The following is an 18,355-nucleotide window of genomic DNA, read 5'->3' as shown; positions in this document are numbered from 1 at the left end:
TCATAGCTGGGGGATCTCTTTAAGACCTCCGTGCTTATCTTCATGGAGCTCCTTTAAAGCCCAGCCAGTGGCCAGGCTTCAAGGGAGACCGTGATCTTTACTATACTGTGGTATTGCTGTATATAGCTTTAGGGTAAAACAAAGATTGTAATAGAAGTAGCAAAGCGGAGAATGTTAAGTAGGATATAGTGCACGGTAAAATAGAGGAATGTTATGTAGATAGACTTTGTTAGTAATATATATCGCAGTACTAGATTCTTCCTGGTGACAGAGGGAGATGAGAGTAAAGGCGGGAGGAGTGACAGATAGCAAGGGGGTTGGTGGTAGAGATCTAAAATAGGAGTCCTGCAGAGGGGTTCCTGGAGTGAGGACGTGACCTTGTAACTTGGGTCCATCGGGAACCCGGAGGTATCCTCCAAGTGTCTGGAGCCTACGGCTCACCTTGGGACGGGTTTAGAAGAGTCCAGGGACTAGATGGATGTTCTTGAGAGAGAGTTTCTAGGGATGGGCCTAAGAAAGTCAAGAGACTAGAAGCCATTTGAGGCACTGAGGGTAGCAGGAGGGAAGTGGAGACAAAGGCTTTGCAGCTGCAGGACTAGATTCCAGGCAGCGGGATAGGGCAGATGGAGTACTCCGGGACACAGCGGCACAGGAACCGGATAAGTGTGGCCATGTTTGTTGTGAAGGTGAAAGAAACAATAAACCATTTACTGTTGTTTTGCCCAGAGCTCTCTAGTGTCCTGTGTCTAACTAAAACATTCAAGATGGCGACCGGCTGTGGGGAGATGGACGCTGCCCTGAAGACTACAGTAAAGGGTGCTTTACACGCTGCAACATCGCTAGCGATTGCTAGCGATGTCGTGTGCGATAGCACCCGAACCCCGTCGCTGTTTCGTCATGGGGGTGATCGCGGCCGTAGCGAACAATATCGCTACGGCAGCGTCACACGCACATACCTGCTTAGCGACGTCGCTGGAGACACCACCAAACAATTTCTCCTTTAAGGGGGCAGTTCGTTTGGCGTCACAGCGGCGTCACTAAGCGGCCGCCCAATAGCAGAGGAGAGGCGGAGATGAGCGACCGGAACATGCCGCCCACCTCCTTCCTTCCTCATTGCCGGTGGACGCAGGTAAGGAGATGTTCGTCGTTCCTGCGGTGTCACACATAGCGATGTGTACTGCCGCAGGAATGACGAACAACCAGCGGCATGCACCACCAACGATATTATGAAAAGTAGCGAAGTGTCAACGATCAACGATTTTTGACGTTTTTGCGATCGTTGATCGTCGCTCCTAGGTGTCACACGCTGCGATGTCGCTAACGACGCCGGATGCGCTTCACTAACGACGTGACCCCGACAACATATCGTTAGCGATGTCGCAGCATGTAAAGCACCCTGCAGTGTCACACAGCCCGCCCAAATCGGTCTACAAGCACCAGCTCTCTCTGGTGAAGGAGTGCAGAGCCCTCACGGCCCGGTATCTGCACCTTCCTTCAACTGCACAGATGCTGCAGTTACTACTGATCGCAGCATCAAAAGGGGTTATTGCAGCGGTGCTTGTATAATACAGCAGCAGTCACCCATTACACCATCACACACTAACGTATAAAGTTGTTGAACAGTTACAAATATTTTATTTTTAATAGATAGTTAAGCAAGAAAAGTTAAGACATAAAATATGGAATTTTATTGATCCTTCCCTCCCCCAATAAAAGAAAAGAAGAAAATATAGATTAAAGTTGAATCAATAAAGAGGGGTGCAAATACTTTTAAGGGCACCATTTTTTAAAAAAAAATAATAATTTTTGTTACATATATATATATATATATATATATTTAAGTTTATCAATAACTCATTTTTTGTAAGGTAAAATAATCCAGATGCGAAGATTAGCAATGTAAAGGGTTAATACTGAGTAACCCTGCCGGACTTTCTGGGTGTGCCCGGCCCGGCCGTCTGCACATCTGCAGAAAAATGGGAATAAATTGAGCAATTTTCCCGGTGGTGGATACTTGTCACCTCTAGTCTACGCCGGACGTCATGGCCCAGATCCTCAGTTCTCACAGGAGTCTCAGCCCTGTCTCGCTGTGACGCGGTGCCCTTTAAGACGTCTTACAACTTCATATTTTTCCAACTTAATCAGACACATATTCCCTGGTCGCTGACAGCTCAGTGTAAAGCCGGCCGGGCGCGTCATTGCGAGAAACATCAAGCTCCTATTTATATCCCACCTGGAAGAGGAAATGTCTAATTGTCCTTTATTATTAGGAAATGTCTCATTCCCTTGTGCTGTCATAATATTTCATGCTCTGGGTCCTTCGGGTGCGAGAAAAACTGGACAATCATTTCTAAATACGAATTGACTAGGAATCTCTTATACAGTGGTCTCAAACCTGTGGTAGTTGGGAAATTACAACTCCCAGTATGCTCAGTACATGCTGGAAGTCGTGTAGGGCGTTGCGGGGCAGTAGTCGTGGGTGAGTGATTGACTCTGGATGCCCCGACACACTACATGAAAGACCTGGTCCTGGCTGGGTATGTGTGGACTTGTGTAGTGTGAGCTCTTAGCTCCTGTAGGCCACATGTTGCCCCTGACGACGGCTGGCCAGGACCAAATGATGACTTGTTTCCACTAGGAAGCCACCAGTCCATTTCAAGATTCAGTACTTTACTCAATGGTTCGTTTTCACCAACAGCTTCATACAACAGATACCGGGCACAAATCTTCTACCATGTTTCAATTGTACAAGGCAAATCAAGGAACATTCTCAGTTTCCGCTGGGTTGTTTCCAATCTTACTGGTCCTGTGAGTCCCAGCACCACCTAGCCTCACGCCATAGTCCATCTCGTGAAGGTCACTTTCCCTTCCAGCAGCTCCACGTCCAGTTTTCTCATAGTAGAGAAGTTCAGGGGTCCTGTCACCATGGCCAGAGTAGAGCCTTGTGCTTCCAGAAGCTTCCATATCCACGTCCTAGCTCCTCATACAGAAGAGGGGTAAGCGGTAGCCACTAGAGCTAGAGTAGAATCTTGTGCTCTCGGGTGTTCAAATCTGCCAGATTAAGCTGACTTCATTCACACACCAGTTAATATTAACCCACTACCTTGCTGATTAGGAACCTGGCGAATAGAGTCCTGTCGTCTAGCTCCTGTTGTCTGGATCTGCTTTGTTTGAAGGTCTCTAGCCTCAACCTTGTTCTCGCTCTGTTTCTCAGTCAACTTTTTGGGATCGCGCTTTCTCAATTCCGGTCTCCTTCTTCCATTTGCCCCAAGTCACCCACTACATGCAGCCTCGATGACCTACAAACTATATTTCTGTATCTGTCACACACTGAGTCTTCCCTAACTTTTCTAGAACAAATCATCTCTTTCCCTTTCAACTGACTCCTACCATTGTGGGCTAGTTCCAAAACTTAACTATCTCTTACTCTATAGTTTGGTAACTACCTATACGTGTGCTATGCAAAACATTAACACATATAACCTTACTGTACATTACACCCTACACCTCAGTTTACATAAAACAATATTTACAAAAGACGAAGGACACAATTCACATTACACTAGACGACAGTACAATAACGTGATTGGTGTCTTCAAGGGAAAGAATGCAACAGCCCTCAGCCAACTTCCTTACAGTTGTAGTACTCCATCTAAAGCTAAGTGCATATGTCATATAACATAGTGTTATGAAGGGTTTTTGGAGAAGAAACTGAGCGGAAACTCTCCAAATCCTCCTCAAGAACTCAAAAATTTGGAATTTCCACCCAGTTTCTGCTACAACAACTTAACATAAAGACTCAATATACACATAGCCAAAGTGGTGGATACTTACCATTAGCGACACCCCACATTCTCTCCTCCTGGAACTGCAGCATTTGGTAGATGAACCCCATACCTTCCTCGCCTATCAGATATTTACTGGGCACCTTGACGTCTTCGAAAAATATCTGAGCCGTGTCCGATGACTTCATGCCCATTTTGTCGATTTTCTTTGCCACATGCACACCTGGAATAAAAAATGACATTGCGTTGTAAATATAAATTTTATATATATATATATATATATATATGTATATATATATATATATATATACATATATATATATATATATATATATATATATGTACACAGCATGTGTGTGCATGTAAGGCTGCTTTCACACTACATTTTTTTAGCATGCGTTATGAACGTTTTTTTAGCGCAAGAACGGATCCAGTGCAAATGCGTTTTTATTTCAATCCATTTGCAATGGACTCGCATCAACATGCGTTCACCTGCGTTCGCTTGCGTTATAGTGAGGATCCAGCGACTTGCAGTTTTTTAACTTTTTTCAAAAACGCTACTTGTAGCGTTTTTGAGCTGCGTCCAAATACTACAAATTGCTGGATCCTGACTAAACAGCACGCAAACGCATGTGAACGTTGGCATGCTGATAGACAGGATCCTGCTTACTCTACTGAGCATGCCCAGAAACCAGCCTCGCGTGATCAGTCTCTCTCTCCCTCTCTCTCCACCTCCCCCTCTCTCCACCTCCCTCCCTCCCCCTCCCTCTCTCTCCACCTCCCTCCCTCCCCCTCTCTCCACTCTCCCCCGCCTGAGAGTGGAGGACACTCGTAACCAAGGTAAACATCGGGTAGTCGCGGTCTTAGTTACCCGATGTTTATCTTGGTTACGTGTGCAGGGAGCAGGCAGCCCTGCTCCTAGCAGCTGCAGACGCTCGTAACCAATGTAAATATCGGGTAACCAAGGAAAGCGCTTCTCTTAGTTACCCGATGTTTACGTTGGTTACGTGTGCAGGGAGCCCAGCTCCTAGCAGCTGCAGAGGCTCATAACCAATGTAAATATCGGGTATCCAAGCAAGTTACCCGATGTTTACCTTGGTTATGAGCCTCCGCAGCTGTCAGATGCCGACTCCCAGTCTATCACGTTCAGTTCCACTGACTGCCAATCACATGACTCCAATGCCCGCCCATAAACATAAAGTGACAGGATCCTGCAAAATAACACATGCGTTTTTTTGCTGTAAAAGCAGGATCCGCTTTTACAGCAAAAAAACGTTCATGACGCATGCTAAAAAAACATAGTGTGAAATCAGCCTAACAAAACAATATGTGAATGAGGAAAATAGAGGGAAAATGTATCAATAGCTATATGACTCGAAACTTGTGCGGAAAAAGTCGCAAATTCTGGAAAGCGCCATCTTTGCACAACAATTTGCAACTTTTTTCCAATTTTCCATCAGTTTCGGGATCGTTGCGCTCCTGTTTGATTGCCAGTTCAGTGACAGTATCACACGGCTTACTCAAATTGTGCACTCTCCCATGACACAAGCAGAAATCGCTTTGCTTCTGTAGCGTTTTTGTAGCGCAGGGTCACCGAGGCCGGTCGGATCCAGCGATCCAGCAGATTCCAAGAACTTGCAAACACATGCTCCTTACCTATTAAACCGACCACTGCTGATAAACTGCAGAGGTGGCCATAACCAATGCAATAATCATTAATCTATAAAATGAAAAGATCCAGTGCAAATGCGTTTTTATTTCAATGCATTTGCAATGGACTCGCGTCAACATGCGTTCACCTGCATCATTATTGAGAATTTGTAGGATTTTTAATAAAAAAATAAATTGCAAACTTATTTGTTTTTACAAAAACTTTGCAATTTTAACTATTTATTTTGTTGAGAAAAAAACTTTAATTCTTTCCAATTGAGTTCAATGGACACCACAGTGCCAACAACTGACCACAGTGCCAACAAGTGGCCATTTTTGGTACTCTTTTTGAGCTGCAGTACCCAGGAATGACCGCTACACTGTGTATGGCACTGCACTGTTCTTGCTTTGTTTAGGGTGGCTTTACACGCTACGATTTCGCTACAGCGATCTCGTTGGGGTCACAGATTTTGTGACGCACATCCGGCCGCTGTAGCGATGTCGTAGCGTGTGACTCCTAGAAGCGATTTTGGATCGTTGCAAAAACATCCAAAATCGCTCCTCGTTGACATGGGGGTCCTCTCCCAACTATCGCTGCTGTCGCTGGGGCGAAGTTGATCCTCGTTCCTGCGGTAGCACACATCACTACGTGTGACGCCGCAGGAACGAGGAACCTCTCCTTACCTGCCACACGCCAGCAATGAGGAAGGAAGAAGGTGGGCGGGATGTTCGTCCCACTCATCTCCGCCCCTCCGCTTTAATTGGGCGGCCGCTTAGTGACGTCGCTGTGACGCCGAGCGAACCGCCCCCTTAGAAAGGAGGCGGTTCGCCGGTCACAGCGACGTCGCCGAGCAGGTAAGTGCGTGTGACCGGGGTGCGCGATTTTGTGCGCGATGGGTAGCGATTTGCCCGTCGCGCACAAACGATGGGGGCGGGTCGCATGCTAGCGATGTCGGTACCGATATCGCAGCGTGTAAAGCCCGCTTTACTCTATAAAACACAATAAAAAAGCAGATCGGTGGGAGTGCCGGGTTTTGGATCTCCACTTATCTGATATTGATGACCTATCCTACAGATAGATGATCCTACATCTTAAGCCTGGAAAACCCCTTTAAAATATGTGAAACCCCCTCTATTCATTTCTTTAGTATAAATCTGGCGGTATACGGCCAGAATTTCTGGTTCACCAATTTATGGGAATCTTGCTATACTATAAACTATACGTTGACGTGTAACATTTCCGGGCGATGTGTCATCAGAGAATAAGTTGGCAAAACATAAATGAGACGTGAGAACACAGGAGTCAGCAGATAAGCCAAATTCTGGGAAACTATAGGCAGCGCTATCATGTGGCCTCCTGAACCGTCACCATATACCGTTATATAGGAGTCACCATTACTCATGTGCCGCCGGTGAGCGTCAGGTGAGACGACGGAATACAAAGCGGCACAGTCCTGAGCACAAGTCTCTCTTGTTACCTGCAGTTAATAATCAGCTTAGTGTGGAGATCTCTCCAGACCTGACGAGACGGATTAATATGTCACTCATAGGACACAAGTGAAGTTGTGCTTAGTTGCTCATAGTTTACAATAATTCCTTCCTAGTAATAGATATCGACCCCGCAGGCTCGGACCTCGCACAGCACTGCAATCTTTGTCCATTATGTTGTTTTTCATACTCATTGATTCGCCAGTTTTGTTTGGTATGATGATGGACAAGATCTAGATTCCCAGGCTAGACATATCATTGTTCAACCTATGCAGCTTCAAAAGGGCCCCAAAAAGTGATGGGGTCCATTTCTACCTACAAAACAGGTGGAATTGTGCATAAAATTAAGTTATGTGACCATAAAGGTCCTATATATTGTTTTTGCACAGGACCCTTTCTTGTCTGTCTCCGCCAGTGCTAGTGTAACATGGCAGAGGGTGTCACGAGGGTACCATGACAGAGAGTACTCCCTCCTATTTCTGTTGTTAGGAGATCACAGCACAAGGCTTCATACAGACTTCCTCAGGTTAATATTGCAGACTGTGCAGATTCTCCTTTATCCAGCGCCCTGGTCTCCTGACACTTTGAGTGTAAGCAATAGTCAGCTGTTCTCTATTGCTAATCAGCTCTGCTATAAAGACTTCCCTCCTAGTCCAGGTAACTGCTAGTGATAGTTTCTGCTATACTTACCTTTAGAGGGAACCTGTGAGCTGTGGACCAGGAAGCCATTCAGAGAACATTTGCTGAGTGAAAGTTGTGGTGTCTTCCCTTCCTTAGTCCTCTTTGATTTTCCCCTCTGACCCGTTCCTCATTATTACCTCTTGTTGTTTGGAGTGCTTTATATGATTGCTGTTTATTTTACCCCTGTCTGTCTAATCCTCTCTGTGTCTTTAACCTAGTGCGGGACTAACCTTTCCACTGCCCTGTGCACTATACAGGGTTCAGTCCAGGGAAAGACAGGGAAGGCACGTGATTGGCGGCGGTGTGAAAGAAACCGTATAGGGACGTTAAGGAGTGCAGGGATCAGTCTCAGGTGAGTTTAGGAGGTGACCCTGCTCCCCTTTAGCTCACACTAGGGCCTACTGTTGTAACGTGTACCCTGTGTGTTGCTGCTCTTGCCAGAGCTTCCGTGTACCTGGCGGAACCCCGGTAGTCATTGCGTATTAGAGGATATGTCTCACGAAGGTGGTGTAAACCTGGATGTTTGCTCTAGTAATTGTAGTGCCACAAGGCTTATAAAGACATTCCAGGGACAGGTTTTATCGATAGCTGGAGAGACGGATGGTTCTGGCTATTTGGCATACCTCTACCCATGGGTGTGTCTCATGTGTTAAGATGGAGACTGGCTGTTTGGCGAATGGTCAATGTAGGGAGACTGTGTTGTCTCCTGGAAGGAATCCTCTGAGACGAGAGGATTATCTTGTCCTGACCAGAGCAATCAATCCTCTGAAGGAAAGAGGGTTTGCTTCTACTGACTGTGGAGGGTGAGTGGAGGTTGACATACCTCCACTGGGATACGTCTAAGGCTAAGTTCACATTTCCGTTGTTTTGCATCAGTCACATGCGTTGCTTGACGCATGTGACTGATGCGTTGTACAACAGATGACAACGGAAGACAAAGAAAAGAATTTCATTGTCGGACTCCGTTGTGTGCTGGGGGCGGAGTTCGGGGGGCAGAGCTGAGGACGTCAGTGCCGTGGTCTGCATGGCTGGGGACAGGTGAGTGAGTGAGAGAGTGTGTGTGTGTGTGTGTCTACATGCATGTCTACATGCGGAGTGCGGGAGGGGGCGGAGCCGAGCGGGGCCGTGGAGCTTAGGACTTCAGTGTCGCAGGGACTGCAGGGCTGGGGACAGGTGAGAGTGTGTGTGTGTGTGTGTGTGTGTACACATGCGGAGTGCGGGAGGGGGCGGAGCCGAGTGGTGAAGTGTCGGCCTCCTTGCACACTGTATCCAGGGTAAATATCGGGTATAAGCAAAGCACTTTTTGCTTGGTTACCCGATATTTATCTTGGATACCAGCTTAGCGCGGGCTCCCTGCACCCGTAACCACTGTAAATATCGGGTAACCAAAGCGCATTGCTTGGTTACCCGATGTTTATCCTGGTTACGGGGGCGGGGAGCCAGAGAGCGCATGCGCAGCAAAATCCTACGGATCGCGCTGCTCAAAAAACGTTACAGGCTGCGTTGCTCCCGCCCGGCGGTCAGTTAAAAAACGACTGACCGCGATGCAGCGGATGCAACGCAGCATCATCAGTCACAATCCGTCACTAATAGAAGTCTATGGGGAAAAACAGGATTCCTGCAAAATATTTTGCAGGATACCGTAATTCCTCAAGGCAATGGATTGTGACTGATGCAAAAGAACGGAAGTGTGAACTTAGCCTAAGGAGAAGTTTTTATCCAAAACTGAGTGGCTGTACCACACGTTGAATGGACTGAAAACCGTGTTATCTTCTGTGAAGCCGAAGGAAGGCTTGTGTTATGTTCCTGAAGAAGCGGTTTATGTATGATTTAATAAATCGGTCGGACTTTTATATGAAAACATTAGTGTTCTGTGCTACCTCAAAGAGCAAGCAGAGTGTGTAACCCCATCACAGGATGTTTGATCAAATGAATTCTGGTTGACTATAGTTTTAGGTTTATGACCAGCTCTAGAGAATAGATAACAACAGAAATGAGATTTTAGACTACCACGGACGCCACTAGACAATGCAGTTAAGTTGGAGACATGGATCATAGCTGTATCTAAAGCTGAAAAATGGTCAAGAGTTAAAACAATATTTTGCAGGTCCAACCTTTCCAAAAAGCAGACATGTATTTTTTTTTTCAAATTCATCCATTTACATAGAGAGGGGGAGCCAGCACTGCCTATGAATGGCATGCAACAAATAAAAAGTGTAGAATTCACAAATTCATTCATACTGTACTATAATGCAAAATGAGATTTTTAGCAAACAATTGATCAATAATTTGAGCCACCCCTGCCACGTCACGGCAAATGTCAATAGGGGGGTCCTACTCTATATAATATAATTTACCATTGTGCCATACGGCCTCCTAAATATTTTAATAAGCAGTGTCTGACCAGCTCTGCCTTTATCCATGGCTGCTGGTCAGACACTGTTAGGGCTAGTTCTGACATTGTGCTGGTGTGTGTGGCCTTGCTGCATATGCTGGCACCTGGACTGCCTTTTTCGCAGTTGTCTGTCTTTGCAACATGGGAGCGGATTTGAGAATTCACAGGTATATGTGTTGCTTTTATATGGTTCTGCTTATTAAAATATTTCGGAGGCCGTATGGCACAATGGTAAATTATATTATATAGTGTAGGACCCCCCTATTGAGATTTGCCGTGCCGTGGCAGGGGTGGCTCAAAGTATTGATCAATTGTTTGCTAAAAATCTCATTTTGCATTATAGTACAGTAGGAATGAATTTGTGAATTTTACACTTTTTATTTGTTGCATGCCATTCATAGGCAGTGCTGCCTTCCCCTCTCTATAATCATCCATTTACATAGGTATTTCATCCAGAAGGGTTTATTATCACCCATACAATGGACTGGACCGGGGATGAGCGCGAGATTGTAAAGGGTGCTTTACACGCTACAATAAATCTTACGATGTGTCGGCGGGGTCACGTCGTAAGTGACGCACATCCGGCATCGCAAGTATGATTGTAGCGTGTAAAACGTCCGTGCAATTGCGATTGAACGAAAATCCGTTCATCGCATGCACGTCGTTCATTCCTCAAAGATTGAACGTGCGGTTGTGCAATGTATCCCGAGGCAGCACACATCGCTGTGTGTGACACCCCGGGAACATTGAACGGCAGCTTACCTCTGTCCGCGGCTCCCGCCGACAATGCGGAAGGAAGGAGGCGGGCGGGATGTTTACGTCCCGCTCATCTCCGCACCTCCGCTTCTATTGGCCGGCTGCCGCGTGACGTCGCTGTGACGCCGAACGTCCCTCCCCCTTCAGTAAGTGGATGTTCGCCACCCACAGCGAGGTCATTTGGAAGGTAAGTATGTGTGACGGGGTTATCAACTTTGTGCAACACGGGCAACAAATTGCCTGTGCCGCACAAACGATGGGGGCGGGTGCGATCGCTCATGCGATCGCACGACTAATTGTAACGTGTAAAGCAGCCTTTAGTCAGTAGTCTGTGACCACCGGGACTTCTTCTGATTAGCTGTCTCCGTGATGTCATTATGTTGCACCCATGATGTCACACTACATCTACCAATCAGAAGAGGCACCAGTGATGACAGCAGGTAGTAGGCGCTGTGCAGGGCTCTGGTCTGGATCAGGCTCCTGTGGGTCTTTTTGCCAATCACCAGAATAAAGGACCCTGTTCAGGCACACAATGGGGGTCCCGGAGGTTGGACCCCCAACAATCCAGTTGACAATCAGAAAATGCTAGTAGGAAGAATACCCCTTTAAATACTGGCTGTATTCTTTACAGAATATGGCATATAACTCTGGAGTTTCCACATTTTTAAGAACTTACCTGGTGTCTTCATGGGGAGACATATGAGTGACTTGTTTTTGTGAGGGTGTCCATCACTTGTGTTTGTAAGAAGACACATCCAGTCGGCCTGGCATCCATTGGTGATCCACATCTTGCTTCCATTGATGATATAATCATCTCCCTTTTTCACAGCCTTAGTTTTAATACCTGAAGAAGAAAAAAAAGCAAATTAGCATCAGATTATTCCACATACTTACAGTGCTGGCCAAAAGTATTGGCACCCCTGCAATTCTGTCAGATAATACTTCCTGAAAATGATTGCAATCACAAATTCTTTGGTATTATCTTCATTTATTTCGCTTGCAATGAAAAAACACAAAAGAGAATGAAACAAAAATCAAATCATTGATCATGTCACACAAAACTCCAAAAATGGGCCAGACAAAAGTATTGGCACCCTTAGCCTAATACTTGGTTGCACAACCTTTAGCCAAAATAACTGCGAACAACCGCTTCCGGTAACCATCAATGAGTTTCTTACAATGCTCTGCTGGAATTTTAGACCATTCTTCTTTGGCAAACTGCTCCAGGTTCCTGAGATGTGAAGGGTGCCTTCTCGAAACTGCCATTGTGAGATCTCTCCACAGGTGCTCTATGGGGTTCAGGTCTGGACTCATTGCTGGCCACTTTAGTAGTCTCCAGTGCTTTCTCTCAAACCATTTTCTAGTGCTTTTTGAAGTGTGTTTTCGGTCATTGTCCTGCTGGAAGACCCATGACCTCTGAGGGAGACCCAGCTTTCTCAAACTGGGCCCTACATTATGCTGCAAAATTTGTTGGTAGTCTTCAGACTTCATAATGCCATGCACACAGTCAAGCAGTCCAGTGCCAGAGGCAGCAAAGCAACCCCAAAACATCAGGAAACCTCCGCCATGTTTGACTGGAGGGACCGTGTTCTTTTCTTTGAATGCCTCTTTTTTTCTCCTGTAAACTCTATGTTGATGGCATTTCCCAAAAAGCTCTACTCTTGTCTCATCTGACCAGAGAACATTCTTCCAAAATGTTTTAGGCTTTCTCAGGTAAGTTTTGGCAAACTCCAGCCTGGCTTTTTTATGTCTTGGGGTAAGAAGTGGGGTCTTCCTGGGTATCCTACCATACAGTCCCTTGTCATTCAGACGCCGACGGATAGTACGGGTTGACACTGTTGTACCCTCGGACTGCAGGGCAGCTTGAACTTGTTTGGATGTTAGTCGAGGTTCTTTATCCACCATCCGCACAATCTTGCGTTGAAATCTCTTGTCAATTTTTCTTTTCCTTCCACATCTAGGGAGGTTAGCCACAGTGCCATGGGCTTTAAACTTCTTGATGACACTGCGCACCTTAGACACAGGAACTTTCAGGTCTTTGGAGATGGACTTGTAGCCTTGAGATTGCTCATGCTTCCTCACAATTTGGATTCTCAAGTCCTCAGATAGTTCTTTGGTCTTCTTTCTTTTCTCCATGCTCAATGTGGTACACACAAGGACACAGGACAGAGATTGAGTCAACTTTAATCCCTGTCACCTGGCTGTAAGTGTGATTTAGTTATTGCCAACACCTGTTAGGTGCCACAGGTAAGTTACAGGTGCTGTTAATTACACAAATTAGAGAAGCATCACATGATTTTTCAAACAGTGCCAATACTTTTGTCCACCCCGCTGGAAGCTGCCAGCTTCTGTTTGGCTGGCAGCATGTATCGCAGTACAGGGACCCAACGAGTGTCTGTGCCGCAATGCATTTCAGCTGTATATACAACCTTAGACGCACATCCAGCTGAAGCTGGGGCCAGTGGGCCCCCTGCACCAGTGGGCCCGGTTGCGGTCCTTGTGACCATGATTGTTTCACCCCTGCAAGAAACCCAACACCGGTCTCTATAAATGGGTGTTTGTCTTGTCTAATATCATCGGTTATCTTGCTTGGCGCATTAGAGATTAGGACAGTTTGTGCTTCTTCCAACTCGGCTATTAGCTGTGCACTTTGTTTGGAGATGAGAAGTACAAAGCTCTCGTACAAAGCTTAAAATTAAGTTTCCATCTCGCAAAAGAATGAAGATTGCCACTTTTCCCACAGGTCCTTGATCAATTTCCATGCAAATCAGCACCAGCCCACGACAAGCAATCCACACATCAAGACTTTGTTAAAACTTCATTTGCCGCCCAATCCTCTCAGAAATAACAGCTTTCTAATATACTTTATGTTTCGATTCTTCACCACTTTCCAGATGTTATGCCGGCGTCACATGGTACGATATATCGGGCGATATGTCGTCGAGGTCACATCGTTAGTGACGCACATCCGGCATCGTTTGACATATCGTACCGTGTGACAGCTACAAGCGACTGTTAACGAGCAAAAATACTCACCTTATCGTTGCTCGTTGACACGTCGTTCATTTTCAAAATGTTGGTCCTCCTTCTGTGCTCCGGTTGTTCATCGTTCCCGAGGCAGCACACGTCACTCCGTGTGACACCCCGGGAGCGATGAACTGCAGCTTACCTGCGTCCCGCCGGCAATGCGGAAGGAAGTAGGTGGGTGGGATGTTACGTCCCGCTCATCTCCGCCCCTCCGCTTTTATTGGCCGGCCGCTGTGTGACGTCGCTGTGACGCCGAACGTCCCTCCCCCTTCAGGAAGAGGATGTTCGCCGCCCACAGCGACGTCGTCCGGGAGGTAAGTACGTGTGACGGGGGTTAACGACTTTGTGCGCCACGGGCAACTAATTGCCCGTGATGCACAAATGACGGGGCGGGTACGATCGCTCGTGCAATCGCTTGATAGATCGTCCCGTGTGACGCCGGCCTTAAGCGGGCTTTACACTCTGCGACATCGCTAGCAATTGTTAGCGATGTCGAGCACGATAGCACCCGCCCCCGTTGTACATGCAAAATCTAGTGATCGCTGCCGTAGCGAACATTATCGCTACGGCAGCTTCACACACATATACCTGGTCGGCGATGTCGCTGTGACCGCCGAACAATCCCTCCTTCAAGGGGGAGGTGCGTTCGGCGTCACAGCGACGTCACTAAGCGGCCAGCCAATAGAAGCGGAGGGGCGTAGATAAGCGGGACATAACATCCTGCCCTCCTCCTTCCTTCCGCATTGCCGGTGGACGCAGGTAAGGAGATGTTTGTCGTTCCTGCGGTTCACACATAGCGATGTGTGGTACTGCAGGAACGACAAACAACATCGTACCTGCAGCAGTAACGATATTATGGAAAGGAGCGACGTGTCACCGATCAACGATTTTACACGTTTTTGCGATCGGTGATCGTCGCTCCTAGGGTTTACACACTGTGATGTCGGTAACGGCGCTGGATGTGCGTCACTAACGACGTGACCCCGACGATATATCGTTACCGATGTCGCAACGTGTAAAGACCGCTTTAGAATTGATGGGTATCTCAGAGGTGATGAGTCCTTCTCCTATCCGGTCAGTCGAGTACAACTCTCGGTCATTCTGTTGATCATTGCTCGCCAGGTAGTTGCTTCTTTCAGTTTACCAATGGTTATTTTCATGTTTCTCTTGATGGTTTTGATCTGGCAAGTGTCACATCTGTAAAATGACAGCCACCATGATGGAACTCGAGAGATCCGCTCTTAGAATTGATGGGGATCCGAGACGTGATGATGAGTTCTCCTCCTATCCACCCAGTCAAGTACGACTCTCAGTCATTCTATTGATCATTGCTCACCACGCAGTTGCTTCTTTCAATTTATCAATGGTTATTTCCAAGTTGCTCTTTATGGTGTCGATCCAGCGGGTTCTTGACCATCCTTTCGTCTTCTGCCACTGATCGATCCAAGATTGACGTCTTTCTCCAATCACTAACTCAGCCTAATGTGGTGAAAATCAGCTCATTTTTGTATATAGTATTCAATGATGTCGTACTTGGACTAGGATAGGAATAACTAAGCCACAGTCTGGGAAGACGGCAACGAGAGGAATCTACCACCCACTACCCACTACACCAGGAAAGTCCAGTTTACTACAAGTTCCATTATATTGATAAGAACTCTTCTTATTATGTGACTCCTGACACTTACCACTGTATTAAGGATGTGCAAGTTATAAAACTAGCCCAGGTGTTCGTATGCAAGGATATAACAGGCTCCCACGATAACACTAATGAGACTACAGGTTTCATGATTTTTCCTGATGGTTTCACTTATTCCTATCCTAGTCCAAGTACGACATCATTGAATACTATAGGATATAAGGCTTCACAAGGAAAGCTCAATCTTTTATTAGCCTGGTTCCCTGAGACTCAGAATATTTACTGTGTGAATACGCACATTAGTACCAATAAGGACTTACTCTCTAGGACTCCTAATGCAAGAGTTAATGAATTGAAGTGGTGGTCCTCCTCAAGTATCCCCCGCAAAAACTTCTTTTTCTGCACGTACAGAACCTGAACTAACCACCTCACAGATACTGAGTGTATATTGGCGTGAAGAAGGCCCTTTATTAGGCCGAAACGTCCCATTTCCACTTAGTCTATCTATTAATTTATCGAATTTATATAAAAAATTTTGTACCAATAAAAGTATTAATTTTTGCACAAAAACGAATCTGTTGATACTTTTTTCAAATGATTGAGAGTGCAGTGATTTATATATATATATATTGTAACTCGGACCTCGGTCCTCTCACTAGCACCTCAACCCCCTTCCCCTTATCAGGGCAGAGTGCACACCATTTTTCCAGGCTGCCGTGTGACGTCGCTGTGACGCCGAACGACGTCACTAGGCAGGTATATACGTGTGACGGGGGTTTAATGACTTTGTGCGCCACGGGCAACTAATTGCCCGTGGCGCACAAACGACGGGGGTGGGTACGATCGCTCGTGCAATCGCACGATAGATCGTCCCGTGTGACGCCCGCATAAGTGCTAAGCTTCATTTTACTTCAGATGTGCAATCGCCATCGCAGTTGATCTTGGAGTCAAGAAATATGTAATAGTTGACCACTTCAATCTCCTGGTTGTCAACCATGAAATTGGTGTTAGCCATTTGCGCTGTCACCCTCTTCCTTACCCCACAAAATAAACTTCTACAAGTCCTTCTTGTTCTTTGGCAGCAGGATTCTGTCGTCTGCATAGATTGCTGCTGTTTCTACCACCAATATTCTACATATATATTGAAGGCTGCTAGTGAAAGAATGGAGCCTTTTCAGATGCCAAAACCAATCTTGAACCAGTCCATGTCTCGTATGTTGTTCTTCCTGTGGTTTCTTAATTTAGGTAGATTGATTTTTTAAGACGGATAAGGTGCATCAGTGTCCCCATTTCTTCCAGGCACTTCCATAATTTGTCATGTTCACGACTGTCAATATCTTTGGAGTAGTTGATAAAACATATGTAGCTTCTTCTGGTATTCTCCAGCTTTTTTCATAAGCCACAAAAGGTTGGTGATGTGGTCGTGGTGTCTCACCCATTTCTGAATCCAGCTTGCAAGAGAGGTAGTTCCCTCTCAATGGTGATGACTCTGAGTAAGTTGTGTAATATACCCGTAATCTACAATCACTTACTGAGACGGGAATATTCCTTTTAATGCAAGGGACTCGCCCACCCCAGGGCCTTAGGTGACTCGGTGTCGGGCCGGACTAGTCCGGGGGTAGTCAGCGGTGGCAGGGCCCGACTCCGTGACCCTGGCGGGGTCAATTAATATGGCGGCTGTGGGGGTGGTGATTATAATAAAGTTTATGGAAAATATTCGTGACGCCACCTGTGGTAAATTGCAGCTTTAGGGCCGCAGCTGCTGGAAGGGACCTCCGGGGCTGATATTATGGCAGCAGCTGAGGTGTTTCTGGCTCTCCACAGGTAGAGCAGATACCCCGGGGCAACCTTTGGTGCTTGTTAGAGTCTATGGTGTTTTGTGAATGATGCGGTGCAGGGTCGACAGGGCGGTGAAAGGAACAGACACAGGGCTGCAGTTTCAGATGTTTACTCACTGTGTTCTTTAACACGGCAGCTGTCCGGGTGCCCACGGTATGCTGGGATCCACTGTCAGGGACCTCCGCCGATCCCGGGTAGTTCTTAAAGTAAATGCCGGTGCACCCTTGGTTTTGTCTCCTTCCTAGACTGGCTTCAAAGCCTTGACCTTTATGGATAAACTCGTCTCGGCCTCCACCATAGGTTCTGGTCAAGAAGATTTGCCTGGATGGAATCTTGCCCTCTTCCCAGGGGATCTACGGTGGGTTGTGGCCCGGGGCGCTTGCAACCACCCTGGGCCTTGGTGTTTACTTTTGGAAATGTCTTTCTTTCCTTAGTTTCTAGGGACCGTCCCTGGATGCAGCCTGATCCCTCCACCCGATGTTCTAGTGGAACAGGCCACGAGCTTGAAAGCCTTTCGTGGCCCTGGAATCCCTTCTTTACTGTCTGTGGTGTCACCTGGGCCTAGCTGGGCCCCAGGGTCTCAACCAGGAAGCGTCACTTTCGATCGCTTTTCTGAGGTATTCACCTCTCTCTCCTTCCAACTCCTCACTCTCCAACTCTCCACTCTCACTAACTTTCAACTTCCTGTATCTGCTCTTACTTTCTGTTGGCTCCTCCCACTTTCCCCGTTGCTAAGCCCCACCCTATGGGAGAAGAGATGGGACTTACGGCCCCCCAGCATGCAGCTTGGGGGTAGCTGCCACTATCTCCGGTCCCAAAATATGCCTAACAATAGGTGCAGTGTGAATTTGCCTGTGAACCGGCATGTACCCTTGTCCTTACCCAGGATGGGACATCACACCTCTGGCTGAGGTGCAATATCTCTGTGGTGACGGAAGCCTCAGGGGAGCCACACAAGCAGTAGCAGCACAAATCTCATTATAGTTTCCTATTATGTACACTCCCTGACAGAAGTTCTGTCGCTTATCCATGTTCTGTAAATAAAAGCTTAGAACCTGACTTTAAATTCATCCATTGGTTTTATAAATTACTCTT

At 46.6% G+C, this 18,355-nt stretch overlaps 1 protein-coding gene across 1 annotated transcript in view; it reads right to left on the bottom strand.

The window, feature by feature from the left end:
• Positions 1 to 18,355, bottom strand: part of LOC142244599 (putative acyl-CoA dehydrogenase 6) — a 147,925-nt gene that overhangs the window by 16,812 nt on the left and 112,758 nt on the right. The window contains exons 6-7 of the mRNA XM_075316855.1: positions 11,432 to 11,599; positions 3,835 to 4,008 (exon numbers count right to left, since the gene is read on the bottom strand). Of these exons, the coding sequence (XP_075172970.1) occupies positions 3,835 to 4,008; positions 11,432 to 11,599 (342 nt within the window). The remainder of the gene's footprint in view (positions 1 to 3,834; positions 4,009 to 11,431; positions 11,600 to 18,355) is intronic.

Source organism: Anomaloglossus baeobatrachus, chromosome 6 (genome assembly GCF_048569485.1).
Source record: "Anomaloglossus baeobatrachus isolate aAnoBae1 chromosome 6, aAnoBae1.hap1, whole genome shotgun sequence".
Taxonomy (NCBI): Eukaryota; Metazoa; Chordata; class Amphibia; order Anura; family Aromobatidae; genus Anomaloglossus; species Anomaloglossus baeobatrachus.
The sequence above is the reverse complement of the archived record's forward strand: the minus strand, read 5'-3'. Positions and strand labels throughout refer to the sequence as shown.